At 42.7% G+C, this 17,777-nt stretch overlaps 1 protein-coding gene across 1 annotated transcript in view; it reads right to left on the bottom strand.

The window, feature by feature from the left end:
• THBS2 (thrombospondin 2) overlaps positions 1-16,217 on the bottom strand; it is a 61,576-nt gene extending 45,359 nt beyond the window's left edge. Inside the window, exons 1-4 of the mRNA XM_089528414.1 lie at positions 16,167-16,217; positions 12,787-12,861; positions 10,018-10,574; positions 5,251-5,335 (exon numbers count right to left, since the gene is read on the bottom strand). Of these exons, the coding sequence (XP_089384540.1) occupies positions 5,251-5,335; positions 10,018-10,574; positions 12,787-12,856 (712 nt within the window). The 5' untranslated portion in view covers positions 12,857-12,861; positions 16,167-16,217. The remainder of the gene's footprint in view (positions 1-5,250; positions 5,336-10,017; positions 10,575-12,786; positions 12,862-16,166) is intronic.
• Between the last annotated feature and the right edge of the window lie 1,560 nt (positions 16,218-17,777).

Genomic DNA, 17,777 nt, shown 5'->3' with positions numbered 1-17,777 from the left:
GTATTGCTTTGATGTTCTCTGAATATTCAAACCCACGTTTGGAGAATATATATTTAACATAAATTATTATTTAGGGACAAAATCTATTTAGATAGGAGAGCCAAAGAGTCTTCATAAATGTATTGCTTCATTGTATTACCACTGCAAATGATAGTATGGGGAAGACAATAGCAGGGCATCATAGTTTTGCTTGGACAAATTACTGTTAATCAGAATTCCAAAGCTGCCAAGAAAGTTTTTAAAAAAAAAAAAAAAAACAGGCTGTATAAACATTGTTAAATGAGAGCAAAATTGGGCTTTAGGACTGTAAATATCCAGAGGCATAGAAATACAGTTAAGAACAGAAACTGTTTGGCAGGGGGAAGACAATTACTGCTAATCCTGCTAATCAATCTCCCAACAATGACAATTGTTAAGTAAACCATCTTCTGAGGTCTGTAATGAATTGTTTCCAGCACTGAGAAATTTAAATAACTTGGCTGTCTTAGCCTCTAGACTGGAAGCTCAAGAAGTGCAGCAAAGCACAACAGAACAATTTGTTATGAGCTACCACTTGTTTTCAGGAGCATCTTCAGTGAATGAAAGAAGTTATTCCTGTCATGTATGCACATAATAGCTTTATGAGGTTATCACAAGATGATATTTTTGAGATTTTTAAAGTGAGCTGTTGATGTAGAATCAGCACAGGGTATAGGTAGGCAGCACACACTAAGGCAAAAACAAACACTAAGGCATCACTTCCTACTGGCAATTCACATCTAGTCAAAGCTAAAACCTGGGAGTCACATTTCTTAGAGGATTACATTTGATTATTTGTATTTCTAGATCATTTCTGACAGCAGGGGTGTGGAATATGACCCGGCCAATCATAACGGTTAATATGAGTTCATCACTATCTAGAAAGCCAAATGTTTCCCACCCCTCCTTTAAAATGTAATGGGTGTAGAGTGAATGCATGGTCCTCTGGATTTTATTCAACTGCAAATCTAATGATTCCTAGGAAACACAACCAGTTGTGAAGGATTATGAGCGTTGCAGTCAAACATCTTCTGGAGGACCATTGATCCCCCCACTTCTGTTATACTGGAAAGCCAGCTTCTCAGTGACCATATCTACATGGGCCACATAACACGTCCTTCCCCTGTCCTCATGTTGATCAGTCCAGACAACGCAGGGGCCAAATCCTGATTCTGGTTCAAACTGCCCTGACAATGTAAGACCAATTCAGCACAGAACCCACATTATACCACCCTTAAAATGGGTTTTAAAAACTCACACTTTCCCAGGAAATCAAGAGCCCTCCATAGCAATGCCAGATGGCTGTTTGCACAAGCATCCCACTGTACCACCCACTGCCACTACTGCTGACACAAGTCACGCCCTCTGAGGTCAGAATGAGGCCCCAAGCCATGTGATCAATGTGGGGTGTCTCATTTTTTGACTCAAAGGGAGTGAATTGCGCCAGTGGTAGTGGCAATAGCAGCAGTAAGCAGAACAGTGGGATGCACATGCAAACATCTGCCCAGCATCATTCTAGAGTGCCCAGATACTGGGAGGAATACAGGGCAGAACACTCAGGGCTACTCTTGGAATATTCTGGCCCATGTGGATGCAGCCACTGATGTTTCAAGAGGAAACAATGCTGTACGAAAGTGTGTGGCTGTGTATCTGACTTTTCTGCCAAAACAGGCTTGAAATGCAAATCACCTAAAACTTTACATCTGACAAGAGAGGTTAGTGTTATTGTATTTGGTATTTGTTGTTGTATGGCTTATCTTAAGGAAAGGGCAGAGAAAATAAAGCTTCTAAAAATGAATTGTAATAAAGTACTTTTAATATGTGTGTGTGTGTGTGTGTGTATTAAAATAATCACAACTAAGCCCTACATTACACGTCCAGTAACCAGTAACTTGGGCCTCAAGGTCCAGTAACTTTGGGCCTTAAATCTTCCTCCTGTAGATTGAATTGACCTTAAAATAGGTTTCTTTACAAATTATATATATACCCGGCTGGCAATTTCATTCTTCAAAGCATGAAGAAGACATTTTCAAAGGTTCAAAGAGTTCAGTAGGAATTTCAGCAATTAAAACAGATCCATCATTCTATCCCTATTCTTCTAGTCTGGGAAATCAGGAGTTGTAAATGAGCAAATGGAAAATCAAGAAATGTAATAGATATATCACTCAAACACTTCTCTCCATTTTTTAAAAACATTTTTCCAGACAGCACTGTTATACAAATGAAGAGCAGCAGCATTTCACAAAGAATTAACTCTAATTCTGCTCCTGCCAGAACTGAAAGTCTGGGCACCAAAATACTGATGATATAAACAGATACAAGAGCTAAACTACTACTAAGTTATATAAATAGCATATAGCTAAGGGCATGTCTCCATAGGCCAATTAAACTGGCTTCTCCCTGCCCTCACTGAGACCAATCTTCATGGCACAGGGCCAAATCCCCAATTTGACTTCTGATTGTCTTCTGGAGAAAAGGCCAGCTCCACACCTAATCCTCCCTATCCTGGGCTAAATATTTTTTTTAAAAAAATCACCTTTTCCTCTGAATTTTGTAGAAAAATCTGGAACACATCAAGCAACTGTCTACACATGTATCCCGCTGTGCTGCTAGGCACTGACACTCCTGGCATAAGTTGCTCCCTCTAAGGTCACAACAAGGAGCCCAACCATGTGATCAACACATGGTTTGCCTTACACCTGCCATAAGTCAGAAATGGCATAAAGACATAAAGGAGGAGGAGAAAGGGAACATGACAATATGATATGATAACAACTAAGGGGTGAGCAAAAAGAGGCCTCCAGACTCTTACTAGTTATACTGGTTCTGTTTTAGATTTTTTTTAAAAAAAAATGTGTTTCTCCATTTCCCCTTGTATTACATGAAGTCTATCATAACTATTACCCCAGATTGAACTGTGCACTTACAGAATCTGGCAATCAATATTTTTGGTTTTTCTTGCATTGCATCAGTTTTTGAATAATTAATGTGAGGTCCATTATTTCTCTCTTTAACATATTTAGAAGCTTTTCTAATGCTGGTCCCATTATTGTGTCTTTTGGGGATCACCAAGGAGTGGCAGGTGCTACAGGCTATATTCAGAGGAATGTAGTACAGTGGAAGAGCCGGCTGCAGCCTGGAGGACAAGGGGCTCCTTGTCCTCCAAGCTGCAGCCGGCTCATTAAGAGAGGCGGCGACCAGGGAGGACGAGGCCTGGCCCCGTTCTCCCTGGTCGCCGCCTCTCTTAAAGAGACGGCTGCAGCTTGGAGGACAAGGGGCCCCTTGTCCTCCAGGCTGCAGCCGGCTCCTTCTCAGCAGCGGCGACCAGGGAGAACGGGGCCAGGCCTCGTCCTCCCTGGTCGCCACCTCTCTTAAAGAGCCGGCTGCAGCTTGGAGGCCCCTTGGCCTCCAGGAGCAGCAGCCGGCCATTTTGCGGTGGCGGAGACCGAGGCCGCGAGGAGGACAAGGCCAAGCCTCTTCTCCCTCGCGACCTTGGCCTCCGCCACCACAAAACGGCTGGGTGCTGCTCCTGGAGGCCAAGAGACCTCCAGGCTGCATCCGGGCCACTTACAGCGGCGGCGGCAGCAGCAGCGAGGACGCGGCGGTGGCGGCGCGGCGACCCAGGTAAGGAGGGAGGGAGAGAGGGAGGGAGGGAAGGTAGGTTAGTTTTAGGTAGGTAGGTAGGTAGGTGGGAGGGAGGGAGGGGGGAGGGAAGTTAGGAAGGAGGGGGAAAGAAGAGGGGAGGAAAGGGACTTTGTTCCTAATGGCGGCGCGCATGCACGCGCGCCGCCATTAGGAACAACTTCTGGGTTTGCCATGCGCGTATACTCAAATACGCGTATGGCAAATCCGCGTATAGGGAGGTTCGACTGTATGCCTTTTCTAAGAATGTAGGAATGAGTATGCCTTTTCTAAGAAAACCCTATGAAATTCATGAGATTACCATAAGGCAACCTTGAGACACATACACACAAACCAAAGATTGCATCATGCATTAATCTTCAGTTTTAATAACTTGCTTTTTTCATCTTTCTATCTTACATAATGAGATTGAAAATGTGTTAAGACATGTAAAGCAGGAAGAAAGCACCAAGTATATTTGTGTCAGTAGTGATGTGACAGCAACCAATATACAAAAAAAATAATTAGCATCACCTTATAAATATATCACACCGACAAGAACTTTGCCCCGGCAAGTAATGGACGTGCCCCCCTGCTTGTTTGTGCCATAGTAATGTCAGGTAGGACATGGCCAGAAGATTGAGTTCAACTCTATAGATGCTAAAATTTCCTTTCCCTACATTTATGATTGTCAAACAAACCCGACACACAGCAAAAGCTTTCTCTGGCGGGTTACAGACCGCCATGAAAGTACGGAGTCAATCCGTACTAGGGTTAGGAAGGTGCGGTGCTTCCGCACCCCCCTAACCCTAGTACAAGCTGAGTCCATACAAAATGGCGGCTCCCCTTCCACATGGGGACCGCCATGACGACGTCATGACCGCGCTGCCTCTATACGGGGGCAGCGCGGATGTGACGTTGTCGCTCCGCACCAGGGCGCTTAGTGCGCCCTTTGCGCGGAGCAGGAAGGAGCTCCGTTTCGGAGCTCCTTCCTGGTTTGCGGCACCGCTTTGCGTTGCTGGGCGCAGCGTTCAGATGGCTGCGCCCAGCGAAGCAAGGGAGAAAGGGGCCAAGCGGCCCCTTTCTCCTCCTCCCCGCCGCCGTGGGGTGTCCTTGGGGCTTGAAGCCCCAAGGACACCCCTTTTCAGGCTGCAGGGAAGCGGCCTTTTGCCGCTTCCCCGCAGCCTGCAAAGCGGCGGATCGGGGCCTCGGAGGCTGCCGGTCTGGCAGCTGAGGCCCCAATACACCGGGGAAAGGGGCGGGTGCAGCCCGCCCCAAACAGGCGGTCTGTAACCCACCTCTGTTTGCTTCTCCATATGATACTGAAACACTTTCATTCTTTTCAGGTCATAATAGCATGGGAGATGAACTGAAAATTGGTGTTTTTCCGAACAGGACAGTTGCACGTCCTGGAAGAGAACAAACATGCTTCAATATCATGCAAGGAAGCAAGCAGAAAGACTCAGCATTGTGTTGGGTTTGTTTTGTAATGCAGTAAGGTTCATGGTCTCCCTTCATCTTCTGCTTATTCACACATCCTGCTAGAACCTGCAGCTAGGCTGTAAGAGGCAAAATAAGCCATTAATGAATAATGGTCCTTTTTTTTCTTACCTGATTGGCTCTTCTGGCATCCTTTGTTGCGTAAGATATCCTCTACTGACGTTCCAAAAATCAGATGAATATTTTGTATAAGACCCTACAAGCAATAATTAAAAAGTCTTTTGTATTATTATAAGGATATAATAGCAGCTTGTTGGACTACTTTTTCTTCTCTTTACATTTTCTAACTTAACATTCAAACCTACTGAATTGTAAAAAATATATTTTTAATATTATTCATATACTTGGTTCATAAACAAAGCAGGAATTTTTCAGCAGAGAATATTAAAAAATTCTAGAGTACTATCAGGTACCCCAGTTTTCTTTACAGTAGCACATAGGGCTATTCCATATGAGAGACAAAGTGGTAGAGTGGTCAGCAGGCATTACATACTAGGAGGTCTTACTCAGCAAAATCATAAGGTGGTCTTTAACCAGCTTCTGAGCCTCAGCAACCTTACAAATTGTAGTAAGAACGCTCTCAAATAGGAGGAAACAAAGTATACCATCTTGAGCCCCATGAAAGTATAAGCAAATGAAAGAAAACAATTAATATTTTAGGTACTCTACAATTTAAGTTTATTTTTGTATCAGTTTAACTACCATCTTTAAAAAAATCATAGGATTGTGCTGAAAATTCCTAGATAGTTAGCCCTAGCAGCTCCACAGAATTCTAGTTCTCAGCATTCCATGGGAGAAATGGAATAGCTAATTAGCAACCTTACCCTGCACTTTCCTACTCAGAAGTGAATCTCATTGCACTCAGTGTGGCTCACTCTCCAGAAAGTGAGTATAAGATTGTAGCCTAATTTCCTTGCACCTTTAATATACATTTGTTGACTTTCATTTTTCAGCAAAACTAGGCTGCATACCAAAAATAATTTTGCATTCTGAAGCTAGCATATATCAGACTCAGGAACGAGGAAAATTTCAGAAAGTTGCAGCAAAACACAGTGACACAGGGCTATTCCATATGAGAGACAAGGTGTTCTAGTAGTTGTGTCACCCTTTAAAATACTTGAAAGCTGCAATGGGAGACACATTGTAATATAATCTATATTTTTTTTAACATAGCAGAGTACTAAATACTAGATCCTGGGATGTACTGCAAGTGTGCAGAAGAAGCATTTCCACTCACAACCACAATGTTTTATGACATTCAGTTCTCTTTTCTTGGCCTTTTGAGTTGCGGGGAGGGAATCATTCTAGCACTGGTTTGAGTCTTTGAGCATTTTGGGGAGCATGTTCAAAGACTGAGATAATTTGGCTCCATCAGACCTATATGCTCCCACTCCCTGCTTAGTATCACACTCCCAACAATCTGCTTTTAATGTGAAGTCGAAGGCTTTCATGGCCGGCATCCATAGTTTTTTGTGGGTTTTTCTGTCTATGTGGCCATATTCTTCTAGAACATGGCCACATAGCCTGAAAAACCCACAAAAAACTATAAATCTGCTTTTAATTCCTTCACAAAGGGAACCAGTATGAAATTTCCTGGGTGGCTAGGAGAGGCCAACTAAGAGATTCTAAGAGAATCACACCACCAGCACTAAAAGATCACCTAAGATTCCAGAAGGGAATTTCACTCAATTTTATAGCTACAGGGATTAGTCACTGGGACTATAGATGATGCTGTCTTCATATATGCTTCCTTGGCAAACAGCCCACTGGACTGACTTCTGAGTAATGTGATGAACTGCACTTTAATATTACTAAAGCATTGTGCATGGCTTATTGTGCATGGATGTTTTCTGTACTCAAACAATTAGGCCAAAGGATCACTCAAGGAGCACACACACACACACACACACACACATCCAACTGCTCACTTTTAGAGAGGAAACATTTTTATTTAGTGAATTCTTTTGCAGAACTTTTCTTTTACAATTTTGTGGCACACTTAATATTGGCAAGCAGTCAGAAACATGGTGGCCTTTCTTTTTTTTAGGTCAATGCCATATTCAAAAGTTGTACTAGCAAAGAAGCACAACATAGACCTGGCCCTCTCAGAAAGTGGTGTAGCTATGAGGGGGCCAAAGTGCCCCCTCAAATAATAGTTCTCCCCCTTTCCCAATATTTTCCATCAGTCTCCAAATTTCTAGCAATGCAGTGTCTTGAAACATCCACTGAACATTTAGAAATACAGTGTAGGCACCTAAAGATGTAGTCAGGCAAAATTACCAAGGGAAGGCAAATGCAGCAAATATAAGAGTCCTAGTTGTGAATGTTCTTCAGTATCTCACTCTAAGCAATTCTAGGAATTTGGAGACCTTAGGAAAAATTCATGAGAGGGGTCAAAATTCTTATTTGTAGTGAAGCAATACCCTCATTTTTCTCCCTACATATTAAGTGAAATACCAGGGGAAGGAACTGGTCACATAGGCTAGCAGGACGATGGGTGGAAAAAACAGCTAGATAACTTATTAAGGAGCAAGGCATTTGGCCTATCCATAAGCAGAGGCAACCTAGACATCTGATTTTAATTAACTATGAAGCAACCACATGGTCTTCACCAAAAACATTATGTATCTCCCAGCAGAACTCTTAAGTGTATATCTGAACAATATTTTACTTGATATAAAAATAAATGGCCCTCTGAGCTCTGAAAGATTTCTGACTTGGGGGAACCCTAAGGCTTGTATCAGTCTATTTTCTTGGCAACAATTCTTTAGAGGGGGGTTGCCTTTGCTCTCCTCTGAGGCTGAGTGTGTGTGATCTGCCCAAAGTCATACAGTGGATTTCCATGGCCAAACAGGGATTTGAACCCTGGCCTCCAAAGTTGTAGTTCAACACTCAAACTACTACACCATAACCTTTATTGTTAATTCTTTAGGAAGGGTATGCACTGACCCCAAAACACAGGCCTCAATTCTCACTTTCAGATGATGACCCAATTTGTTTCAAATCAATTTTGTAGTTCCCCAATCTGACTTGTATCACCATGTGTACCTGAGACTATTACTGGAAATCAAGTGGGTTTTTTATTTGTTTCTCAGAACTGGTTTGCATTTTCAGACAGTTACTCCCTTCTAAGTTGACTCTTAATGGGCTATAAAGCAGCCACATGATCTTCACCAAAGCCCATTCCATATGTTCCTATCAAGTGGAAGATAAATATATTCAAGAGTCAGCATAGTAGTGGCCTCAGCTAAGACACTTGCAGAATTTTAGAACTACTGGTAAAGAAATTTTTCTCAAAGTCCTAATTTGATCATTATTTCCTTCCCCTTAACCCTCTCTGTGTAGTGTAGGAGTCATATGTAAGACAATAACAATAGTATACATAACAGAAGCATGGGAAATAGGAAATTATAATGAATTATAAGTGGCTTAATATTTGTTTGTTCTATGTCCAGTTTGCACCAAAGTCAAAGGAAGCATAATAGGCCAGGCTGGATGATGAACGTGAACAACACAGTGGGAGAGGCAGAAAGACGTCCAATAGTTCATTCTGTGGTGACATTGGGTCATACAATTGCAGAAAGACAGAAACTATCAATATTTTCAGTGAAGCACAAACTCCTTCACACTCCCAGATCCCACAGATGCCACAAAGACTTGTTTAATGTTCCTGTTCCTGTTCCCTAGGAGAGAGAACTGGCAACGTACACTGAAACATCCTGAAATATATTACTTCAGTGGCTTTTCCAAAACACCAGGAATGGAAAGCTATGATAAATCATAATTAATTATCAGTATGTAATTAAAAGCTAGTGTTTCCAGTCACAAAAACACACCCTTTCATTTCTTCCCCCCTCTCCTCCTATATAGAGTGCTTAGGGAGAAATGTATCCATTTTTGCAGACACACCGTCTGGGTCACTGGATCCTTCTGAATCTGATTGACACTTTGGTGCAGACATTTCCAGATCTTACTTAATGAGAGTGATTCAATCTGGGATTCTGCTGATTCCAAAACATGCCTTTGTTTTAGCTATCAGAAAATGGGGCTCTTAATTTAGTTATATATGAAGTGAGTAATGTAAGAAAAGCCAGGACTAGTGTTCCAAAACAGACAAAAAATTGAAGTCCCTAGAAAAGGCCCTTCAAGCATGGTGTATGGTGAAGTTTTACCTTACTGCTCTGGCAGAAAAATAAAATCAGTTGCAGTACACCTGGAAGTTCTGCTTCCTCTTCCCATAATCAGTGGTGGTTAATACCTTCCACATCAACTGGACAATAAATCAACTTCAGAGTTTAGCACAAATTTTAACAGCACTTTCCTAGGTGCTGAAGCAATAGTGCAGGTTGAAAAGTCTAGTCAGCCACAATGCACATTGAGTGACCTTGGGCCTGTCATTCTCTCCTAACTTAATCTCAGTTATTACTGGACTGTGAGAATAAAAATGGGGGTAGAACTATACATGCAACTTGAATCTTCTAGGACCCTGGAAAGTTGAATTGTGGGCTACAAATGAAATGAAATATTTTATTACCCATTTTAGGGAGAAGAGCAAGACTAGATACAAGATTATAGCTTTCAGTGAGAGCTCCATTAGTTGAATTTTGTTTAGTCTTGACCTAAGAGAATGCAATATTAAACATACCTACCACAAATAAAAAGGCATTGAGTACAGATGGATTTTCGACCAAGTGTAAATGATTAGTGTCTCATGATACCATGATACTCAGTTCAAGACAATTAAGGGTAAAATCTTATACACAGTTACCTGGAAGTAAGTCTCACTGAACTGAGGAGGACTTATTTCCAGATAGATACAGATAGTACTGCACTGTATGTTATTTGACTCATAAACTGTATCATTTGCAGATTACCTACCCGGAAGTGGTTCTCTCTCGCAGATCCTTTTACCACATACATTCTGCTTTTCTCTGCTTTCAGGTTTTCGTAGAAAGGTTCCTCCAGGCTTAAACTGTCAATGAGGTCGCACCCAACATAGAGACTATAGTTTTCTCCTGTTACTTGTACAGTGATATTCTTCCACTGTACATCAGCTAAGTCCACATCTTCCAAAGGATATCCCTTTCGGGAGCCATCTACCCAATAGGAAAGCTCAAGTGTATTGTCTTGGCCATTGGAAATAATTTCAAATTGCCGCTGAGAGATGCCAGGGCCATCCAATGCAATGATAGTGCCCCTGGAGTCCCTGTCTTGCCTGAAGGTAGCAGTAAGAATGAACCCCTCATTTTGTTGGATCAGTTGAATAATCTGTTTTAATTTCTCAGAGTTAAGTGGCGGTATATGATCAAACCGGATGAAGCGGTATGCTGGGAACCCAGAAATATTACCCCGAAATGCTTTTGCTCCTATGGTCTTCCTGTTGATGTTGCTGATTTGCATCAAGTCAAATGTGGTCTCATCCACTCTGTCTTCATCTGCAAAGTCATCAACATGGATGAACATGATTAATAAAGAAATGTACAGCATGGTGGTGTCTCATTAGCTAACAGGTCACATTATAAAGTATGGTTTGAGCATTACCAATTAGCATATACAGTCGCCCGTTCCAGACCCCCCCCCCCTGGCAAGTTCCAAAACTCACACATATTCAAGCCCAATAGGCTTGAATGGGGTGTGTGCGTGCAGGGCATGCACTATGAGTGCATGTCCCATAGGGTTAATGGTAGTCGCTCCTCTGAGGAATTTCAAGTCCGCAGATTTTCAAGTCTGCAGACTTGAAGGGACAATTTGTAGCAATCAACTCACCCATGCCCACAATAATTTTAAGAGGTAGATCACCTACAGCACTGCATTACACATGGGAAAAATCAGGTGGAGAGTTTGCATGGGTCAGGGCCATCCCCAGCTAAACAGAAATGTACACCAGCGTCTCTTTGAACCCAACCAGCATGCTATCAATGAATCATACTGGATAAATAATGAAGGAATTAAATTGTGGTCATTCAAGTTAGCCATATGCTCAGGGAATCCCACATATTCTGTTTCTAAAATATTGTGAGAAATAGGTTGCCCAGTTTGATTGGAGAGGGGCTATCTTCCAGGCCTGTTTACCCTGGGAGATACTACTTCCTATACAATTCTTTCTGTCTCAGCTGAGGAGTCACATCATACCTTCTCCTCACTGCCGAGGTGGAGAGGAGTCCAAGTACAGAATAGGTTTTTCCCATGTATTCCCAGTCTTCTCATGTCACATGGAGGCGCTGGGAGAAGCAGCAATACAGCACTTCCCATAGAACCAACGTAATAAAAAGCACAGTGCCAAGTTTCTTAAGATGGCAGAAAGATTAGATTTATTTCAAAGTATGCATTGCCACTGCTAGTTTTCTGCATTGCATAGACTGTAAAGTGCTGCTTTATATTAAATCAGACCAGTGACCCATCTAGTCTAATGGTCTAGTTAATCTTACAGGCATCTAAAGGATCACAAGTAAGGGGCTTTCTCATTCCCAAGACCTAAGACTAAACCTAGGACTTCTCACATCCAGGGCTGAACCTCTGGATTTTCCCATATTTTAATTTTCAGATAGTATTGAACTATCATGCTCACCATGGCCCATGAAATGTCTGGTAGTTGCTGGTCAGGGATGACTGGAGCATGGTAATATTTTGGGACCTTCTTCTATATAGCTAAGGCCCCATCATCAGAGGGTAAAATTCCTAATGACAGCTCTTTTGTGGCTTTATTGTGACATTTTAATAATTTTTTTTATCTTATGAGCCACTTTGGGACTCTTTTTGGGAGAAAGGCAGCATAGAAGTGAAATAAATAAAAACATATATTGTTGTAGTTATTGTTTCTTCTTTATGGATTATGAATGATTGCTGCTAATCCAGCAACTCCGTCTATTTGGCATTGGCTCTTAAAGAAATTGTAGAAGTAATGTTCTTAGTGAAACTGAATGAATGTTTAAATCGATAGCACTGGGTCTTATTAATCATCTGGGAATACCTGCTACTGTTGTAATATTTACTGAAATGAAGGAAATGAGAGTTAGCAGTGAAAGTCCCAGTGACAAGAGGAGGAATCTACTCTGAGATTTAGTGTGAAATTTAAGGGAGTTTCCAAATGTGCTGAATACTACTCTTAAGGCTCCAACCCTGGAGTAGATTCAGTGCTCCACTGACACAGGAACCACCAGTCATCACTATGAATCCCATATATAAACTATTATTGAGTTTTTTCTATGTCAAGCAGGATGCAAATTTAAAAAATGGCAGTTTTTCAAACGATTGGCTGAATGTCAATTCTCAGCAAAGTGAACCAAATTCTAAATATAATTAGCTGAGTTGCCAGTGTGTAAGGAGACCACAAGTTAATTTAGCGCTTCTGAACAATTGATGTGCACTCAAAATTTGTTCCATTGATCTTTTTGTTGGTTTTCCCCCACCCATTTCCTTGATACATTTCTTGTAAGATATGTTGTCTATTCAAGCTAGCTTCATGTTTCAGGCATGCAATGGAAATAAATATTTGAACAATTATTCTCAAGGCCAAGCCAAATGGGTGTGCATAATACTGCAGGCTAATTTCTTTGAGAAACTGTGTTATAGTTATAGCAGTTTCTGTCTACTCTTTGGACATGAAAAATGCTTGGACTAAAATTTTACAGATATTTCAAGACATACCTTGAGCCTCTGATGAATCCCACAAAGTTAACAAGATTGTCAGCCACAACAGCCAGCTCCGGTGTAACATAATGCCTGCTAACCAAGATATATGCATTACTGAATATCCTTTTCCATTTTAAAGACTAATACATCCCCCACAAATGTACAAAGGAAACTATTTTATTCCAATTAAATTCTGCTTCTTTTTATTAACAGTTTTATTAACAGTTTACTCTAAATGGAGCATCCTTATAAACCCTGCTATTCATATAAAATTACTATGTATTTGTAATTTTCAAGTATGTTTCTGTATTTGTGTTATAATCCGTATGCTTGATCCAGATTTGATTTTGATGGTATTGGTGAGAATCCTCACTCAAAAACTAGTTAGAATGGGGACACAAGTGTTTAATAACTTTCCTAATAAATTCATGGAAATATATATAGTATAACTAGGATTGTCTTCAAAAGTTTTCCATGAGACGCCTAGGCACTTAAATAGTCTACTAGTTATTGCATCTCTTAAATCCACTTTTGGCTAGCTACAGAGCTACATTCTTGGAAGATAATCGTATTTCCAGCAGGGTTTCACATGTAATTTAACTTATATATTAAGCTATAACAGCAAATTCCAGTCTCTCAGTCTCAGTCTCAACTCTCTCTCTCTCTCTCTCTCTCTCTCACACACACACACACACACACACACTAGTTATTGGAAAAATAGCAGACTGCTTCTCAGTAGTTATTGCTATATCATGGATGTTATATCATTATAATGCATTTTCTTTTGGATGTAAGGCTGCAATCCTATGCAGCCTTATACTCTATCCTATATTGACTTTATATAATGTTTCACTGAATACCAGTAGGTATTACTTCTGAGTAAGCTTGCTTATGAATGGGTTGCACATCTGGTCAGGGTCTGAACGCAGTCAATAGAGTGAACCTAGTCACATATTACTTTGATTTGAAAGCTTCAGTACATTTCATGATATACTTAAAAACCTGATCCAGATAAAATTACAAATTCACAGCTTATTGGCATCAACCCCATTGAATTCAATGGGATTTACTTCTGAGTAAATGTATGACTTGAAAAGGAAGTCTTTTCCACTCACTGCCCCAGTGCAGTCCTTGATGCACATTTCCAAAGATCACATCACACCAAAAGCAAGGAATGTTAACTTATTTGCACAAGTGGATCGTGTCCATTTTGTATGATGGAACCTTGTCATTCACGGACACCTTACTTGGTCCTTTGGCATAATGTGTGGCAATTAACTAGAGCAAGGGGACTAGCCATTCAACAATATTTCAAGGCTAAGTGTGGGCAGAATGGGAGTCGAAGTTAAGCACTGTTTCAGGCCCTTTGCTTCCCTTGGAAGATTTAAGTGCATGCTTAGCTACTCTGCCAATAAGTATATATATATGATCAACTATACAGGCATTGGACAAACTGCTTTCAGCCCATTGTACTCTGAAGAAACATTTCATCTTATCAAGCCATGGCTGCATTATCAAAAAAGCAATCAACATAAAAACTTAGTAGGTGCCATTCCTGGATAAGAATACTGTTGACAAAGTGTCTGATTCAAAATGATGTTTTCTTGTGCAGAATAGGGGTTCTTGCACCATTCCCATTCATTTCAGACACCAGTGAAATTAATGAAGACTTTTCATGGAGCTTCCATTCATTTCACGCGGGGCTTGCTTGGTCACACACCTCAACTGTGCCCCAAAGATGCTGCTGCATCTTGTGCCTTGGGAGCTCTGGGGAGTGACAACTTGCCCTGCTTTAAGGATGCAGGCTTTAAACAATTGCTGGAGGACACAGGACTTGTTCCCAACTAGATCCACATAAGATTGTCCTCTCGGGTTTATGTGGGGCGCTGGACAGTGAAAGTTCCCAATCTGAAAGCTAAAAATTGATAGTCACAGCCTCCTTCAAATGCTTCACAAAAATGATTTCCATTCCAATCCATTTCTCCAGGAAAACTTGCCAGCAATGGGTTAGTCCTTTGTCTTATTAGTCCTAAAGCTTGGTTCTCTTAAGCCACTGCTGAAAAGCTCTTCTACAATAAGGAAATAGGCAAACAGTAACACAAACCAACCACCCAAGAGACTGAGAAAAGGAGGTATGGCAGCAGTTCTGTCTGGGAGCCAGTCCCATTGCACTCAATGGGACTTACCCCTGATCTAAAGAGACAGGGATCAGACTCCAGCATGGTGTAGTGTTTGAGTGTTGGACTCCGACACTAGAGAGAGAGCAGGGTTCAAATCCCTGCCCAGCCACAAAAACTCACCAGGTGACCTTGGGCAAGTCACACTCTCTCAGCCACATAGGAAGGCAAAGGCAAGCCTTCTCTAAAGAAACTTGCCAAGAAAATCCCATGATAGGAAACGACTTGGAGGCACACAATAACAACAACAACAACAACAACAACAACAACGGACTCCAGCCCTATTTAATCTCCTCATGAATTCAAGGACCTGGGGGGGGGGGCACTTTCCTCATTGATTTCATAGGACCTTTGGGGGGGGGGTCATTTGTCCCACTGACTTCAACAAGACCTTTTCCCCCAAAGCTTGTGGAGAGTTTTTCCCCCTGGACTACAACTCCCAGAATCCCCCTGCCAGCATGATCAGTAGCTGCACTGCAGGATGAGGATGCTGGGAACTGGAGTCCAATTTTCCTCGAATTCTGCTTCTGGCAACATTGGTAGCATCTGCCTTGCAGAAATAATCCGGTTTGGCACCCCTTTGGCTGCCTCCACGGCTCTGTGCTATGGAATTCTGGGAATGCTCGTTTGTTGCGACACTGTTGTTCCATTTTAATAATGTATTTTGTTTAACTGTTTGAATTAAACAATTCCCAGAATTCCATAGCATGAAGCCGTGGGGTACCAAACCGGATTATTTCTGCAGGACGGATGCAGCCAAAATTGGGAGAAGCAGGGGGATTCTGGGAGTTTTAGTCCGGGGGGGACACTTCCCCACAAGCGTTGGGGGAAAAGGTCTTGTTGGAATCCGTGGGACAAATGTCCCCCCCCCCCTCCCTAGGTCCTATGAAATCAATGGGGAAAGTTGAACTCCAGTTCCCAGCATCCCCCAGCCTGCTCTGCAGCTCCTGGTCATGATGGCTGGGGGATTCTGGGAGTTTTAGTGCTCCCCACAAGCTTTGGAGGAAAAGTTATGTTGAAATCAGAAGGACAAATGACCCCCCCTCCCCCAGGTTTTATGAAATCATAGGGGTGTCAAACCGGATGATCTTTGCAGTGCGGATGCAGCCACAAAGCGCCCTAAACCCCTCCCCTGAACCATCTCCACCTGCAAATGGGGAATTCCTCAGGACACCAGCCCCTCAAAACACTTTTTCTCCTTCGTCTCCAAACTTTTACCTGCTCTCCCGCCTTTCCTGAGCGCCTCGCTCCAAGCCCAGAGGAGGCGAATGGCCCTTTTCTGCTCCCTCCTTTTTCTGTGGCAGATGCAGAGCCTTCTCCAGGAGGGGAAAGGAGCAAAGAGCGTCCGCCTGTCTCTCTCTCTCTCTCTCTCTCTGGAGTGGCTTCCCAGAGCTTCTGGGGCCGGCTTTATATAGGCGAGGGGCTGTCACTCAGCCAGCGGAGGAAGCGCCTTGGACCTTCCGCGGCAATGCCAGAATGGGCTCCCTGCTCTCGGCTACCTGCAAGGCGAGCCCAGCCCCAGCCTCCCCCCCTCCTTTGTCCAAATTGGCTGCTCCTCGCAATGGGGAGGGAGGGACCAAGTGGAGAACAAGGGGGGAGCCAAGGGCATCCCTACTCACCCTGGATCCCCCAACTTTGCTGAGGAGGGAGGGGCAAAGGACAAAGGGGGATGCCAAGGAAAAAGGAGCTCCTCGGGGTGCCTCCTTTTCCTCAGCAAGGAAGAGTTTGGACGAGTCCCTGGCCCCAGCTGAGGAGAAGCAGGGCCCCCTTGGAGTCTGAAGGAGCCTCAGGACCAGGGTCCAGAAAGTGTGCCTTCTTGTCCAAACGAAGAGCCCACAAGGGCCATCATCCAGTCCAAATAGCACCCTGTTGGGTTTATCAATTCCATTTTGGGGAGAAAGGTGGGGTATAAATCCCACAAGTAAATCAGTAAACAAACAAATACTGTAAACAACATTTTGCTTTGTCTTTTGTAATGAGTTCTGTTTTCTCTTGAGGTATCCAAAGCACAACAGCCTAAGCTTAGTCGTCTTGGGCTGCATCCACACTGGAGACATAACCCGGTTTGGCACCGCTTTAAGTCGTTTCTGGTTCAAGGCTATGGAATTCTGGGAGTTGGAGTTTGTTGTGGGACAAGGGCCCCACAACAAATTCCAACTCCCAGAATTCCATAGCCTTGAGCCAGGACAGTTAAAGCAATGCCAAAACAGGTTATCTCTCCAGTGTGGATGGAGCCCTGGATTCTAGGGAGAGCTCAGGCTTCATTTGCTTTTGGACCATTAATGTCCTCTATTGTGCAGCACTATAAAAACATTAAAAGGCATAATAAGAAAGGTGAAAAGCAGCATGGGTGCACATGTCAATGTGGTATAATGGCATGATCCAGTGAGAGGAAGAAATGAAGGCATTGCCCCCGCAAGTAAGAATGTTAAAAAAAAAAAATGTAGGGTCCTCACAGCCTTGTAGGACAAGCCACCACAAAACATAGGACATTCAAGATAGCAATAGCAAGTACATTTCTATACCACTTATCAGTGCACTGAAGCATTCCCTAAGCGGTTTACAATGTGTAAGCCAATGGCCCCCAACAAGCTGGGTACTCATTTTAGAGACCTACGAAAGGACGCAAGGCTGAGTGGACCCCTGGCCTGGGATCGAACTCACCACCTTCTGGTTGCAGTACAGGCCTTTAACCGCTGTGCCAACAGGGTTCCCGAAATGGAGATGAACGGAGGACATTACAAACCAAAGGCTAAAAACTCCCAGAAATGTAATTTCATGCTTCTTAGTTATGATGAAAATGGAGGACATTTGACAGTCCCCCTGGAC

This window comes from Sceloporus occidentalis, unplaced genomic scaffold, assembly GCF_023333645.1.
Source record: "Sceloporus occidentalis isolate IW3139 unplaced genomic scaffold, rSceOcc1.0.p SCAF_6, whole genome shotgun sequence".
NCBI classification, from domain to species: Eukaryota; Metazoa; Chordata; class Lepidosauria; order Squamata; family Phrynosomatidae; genus Sceloporus; species Sceloporus occidentalis.
This window is presented reverse-complemented; position numbering and strand designations above follow the sequence as displayed.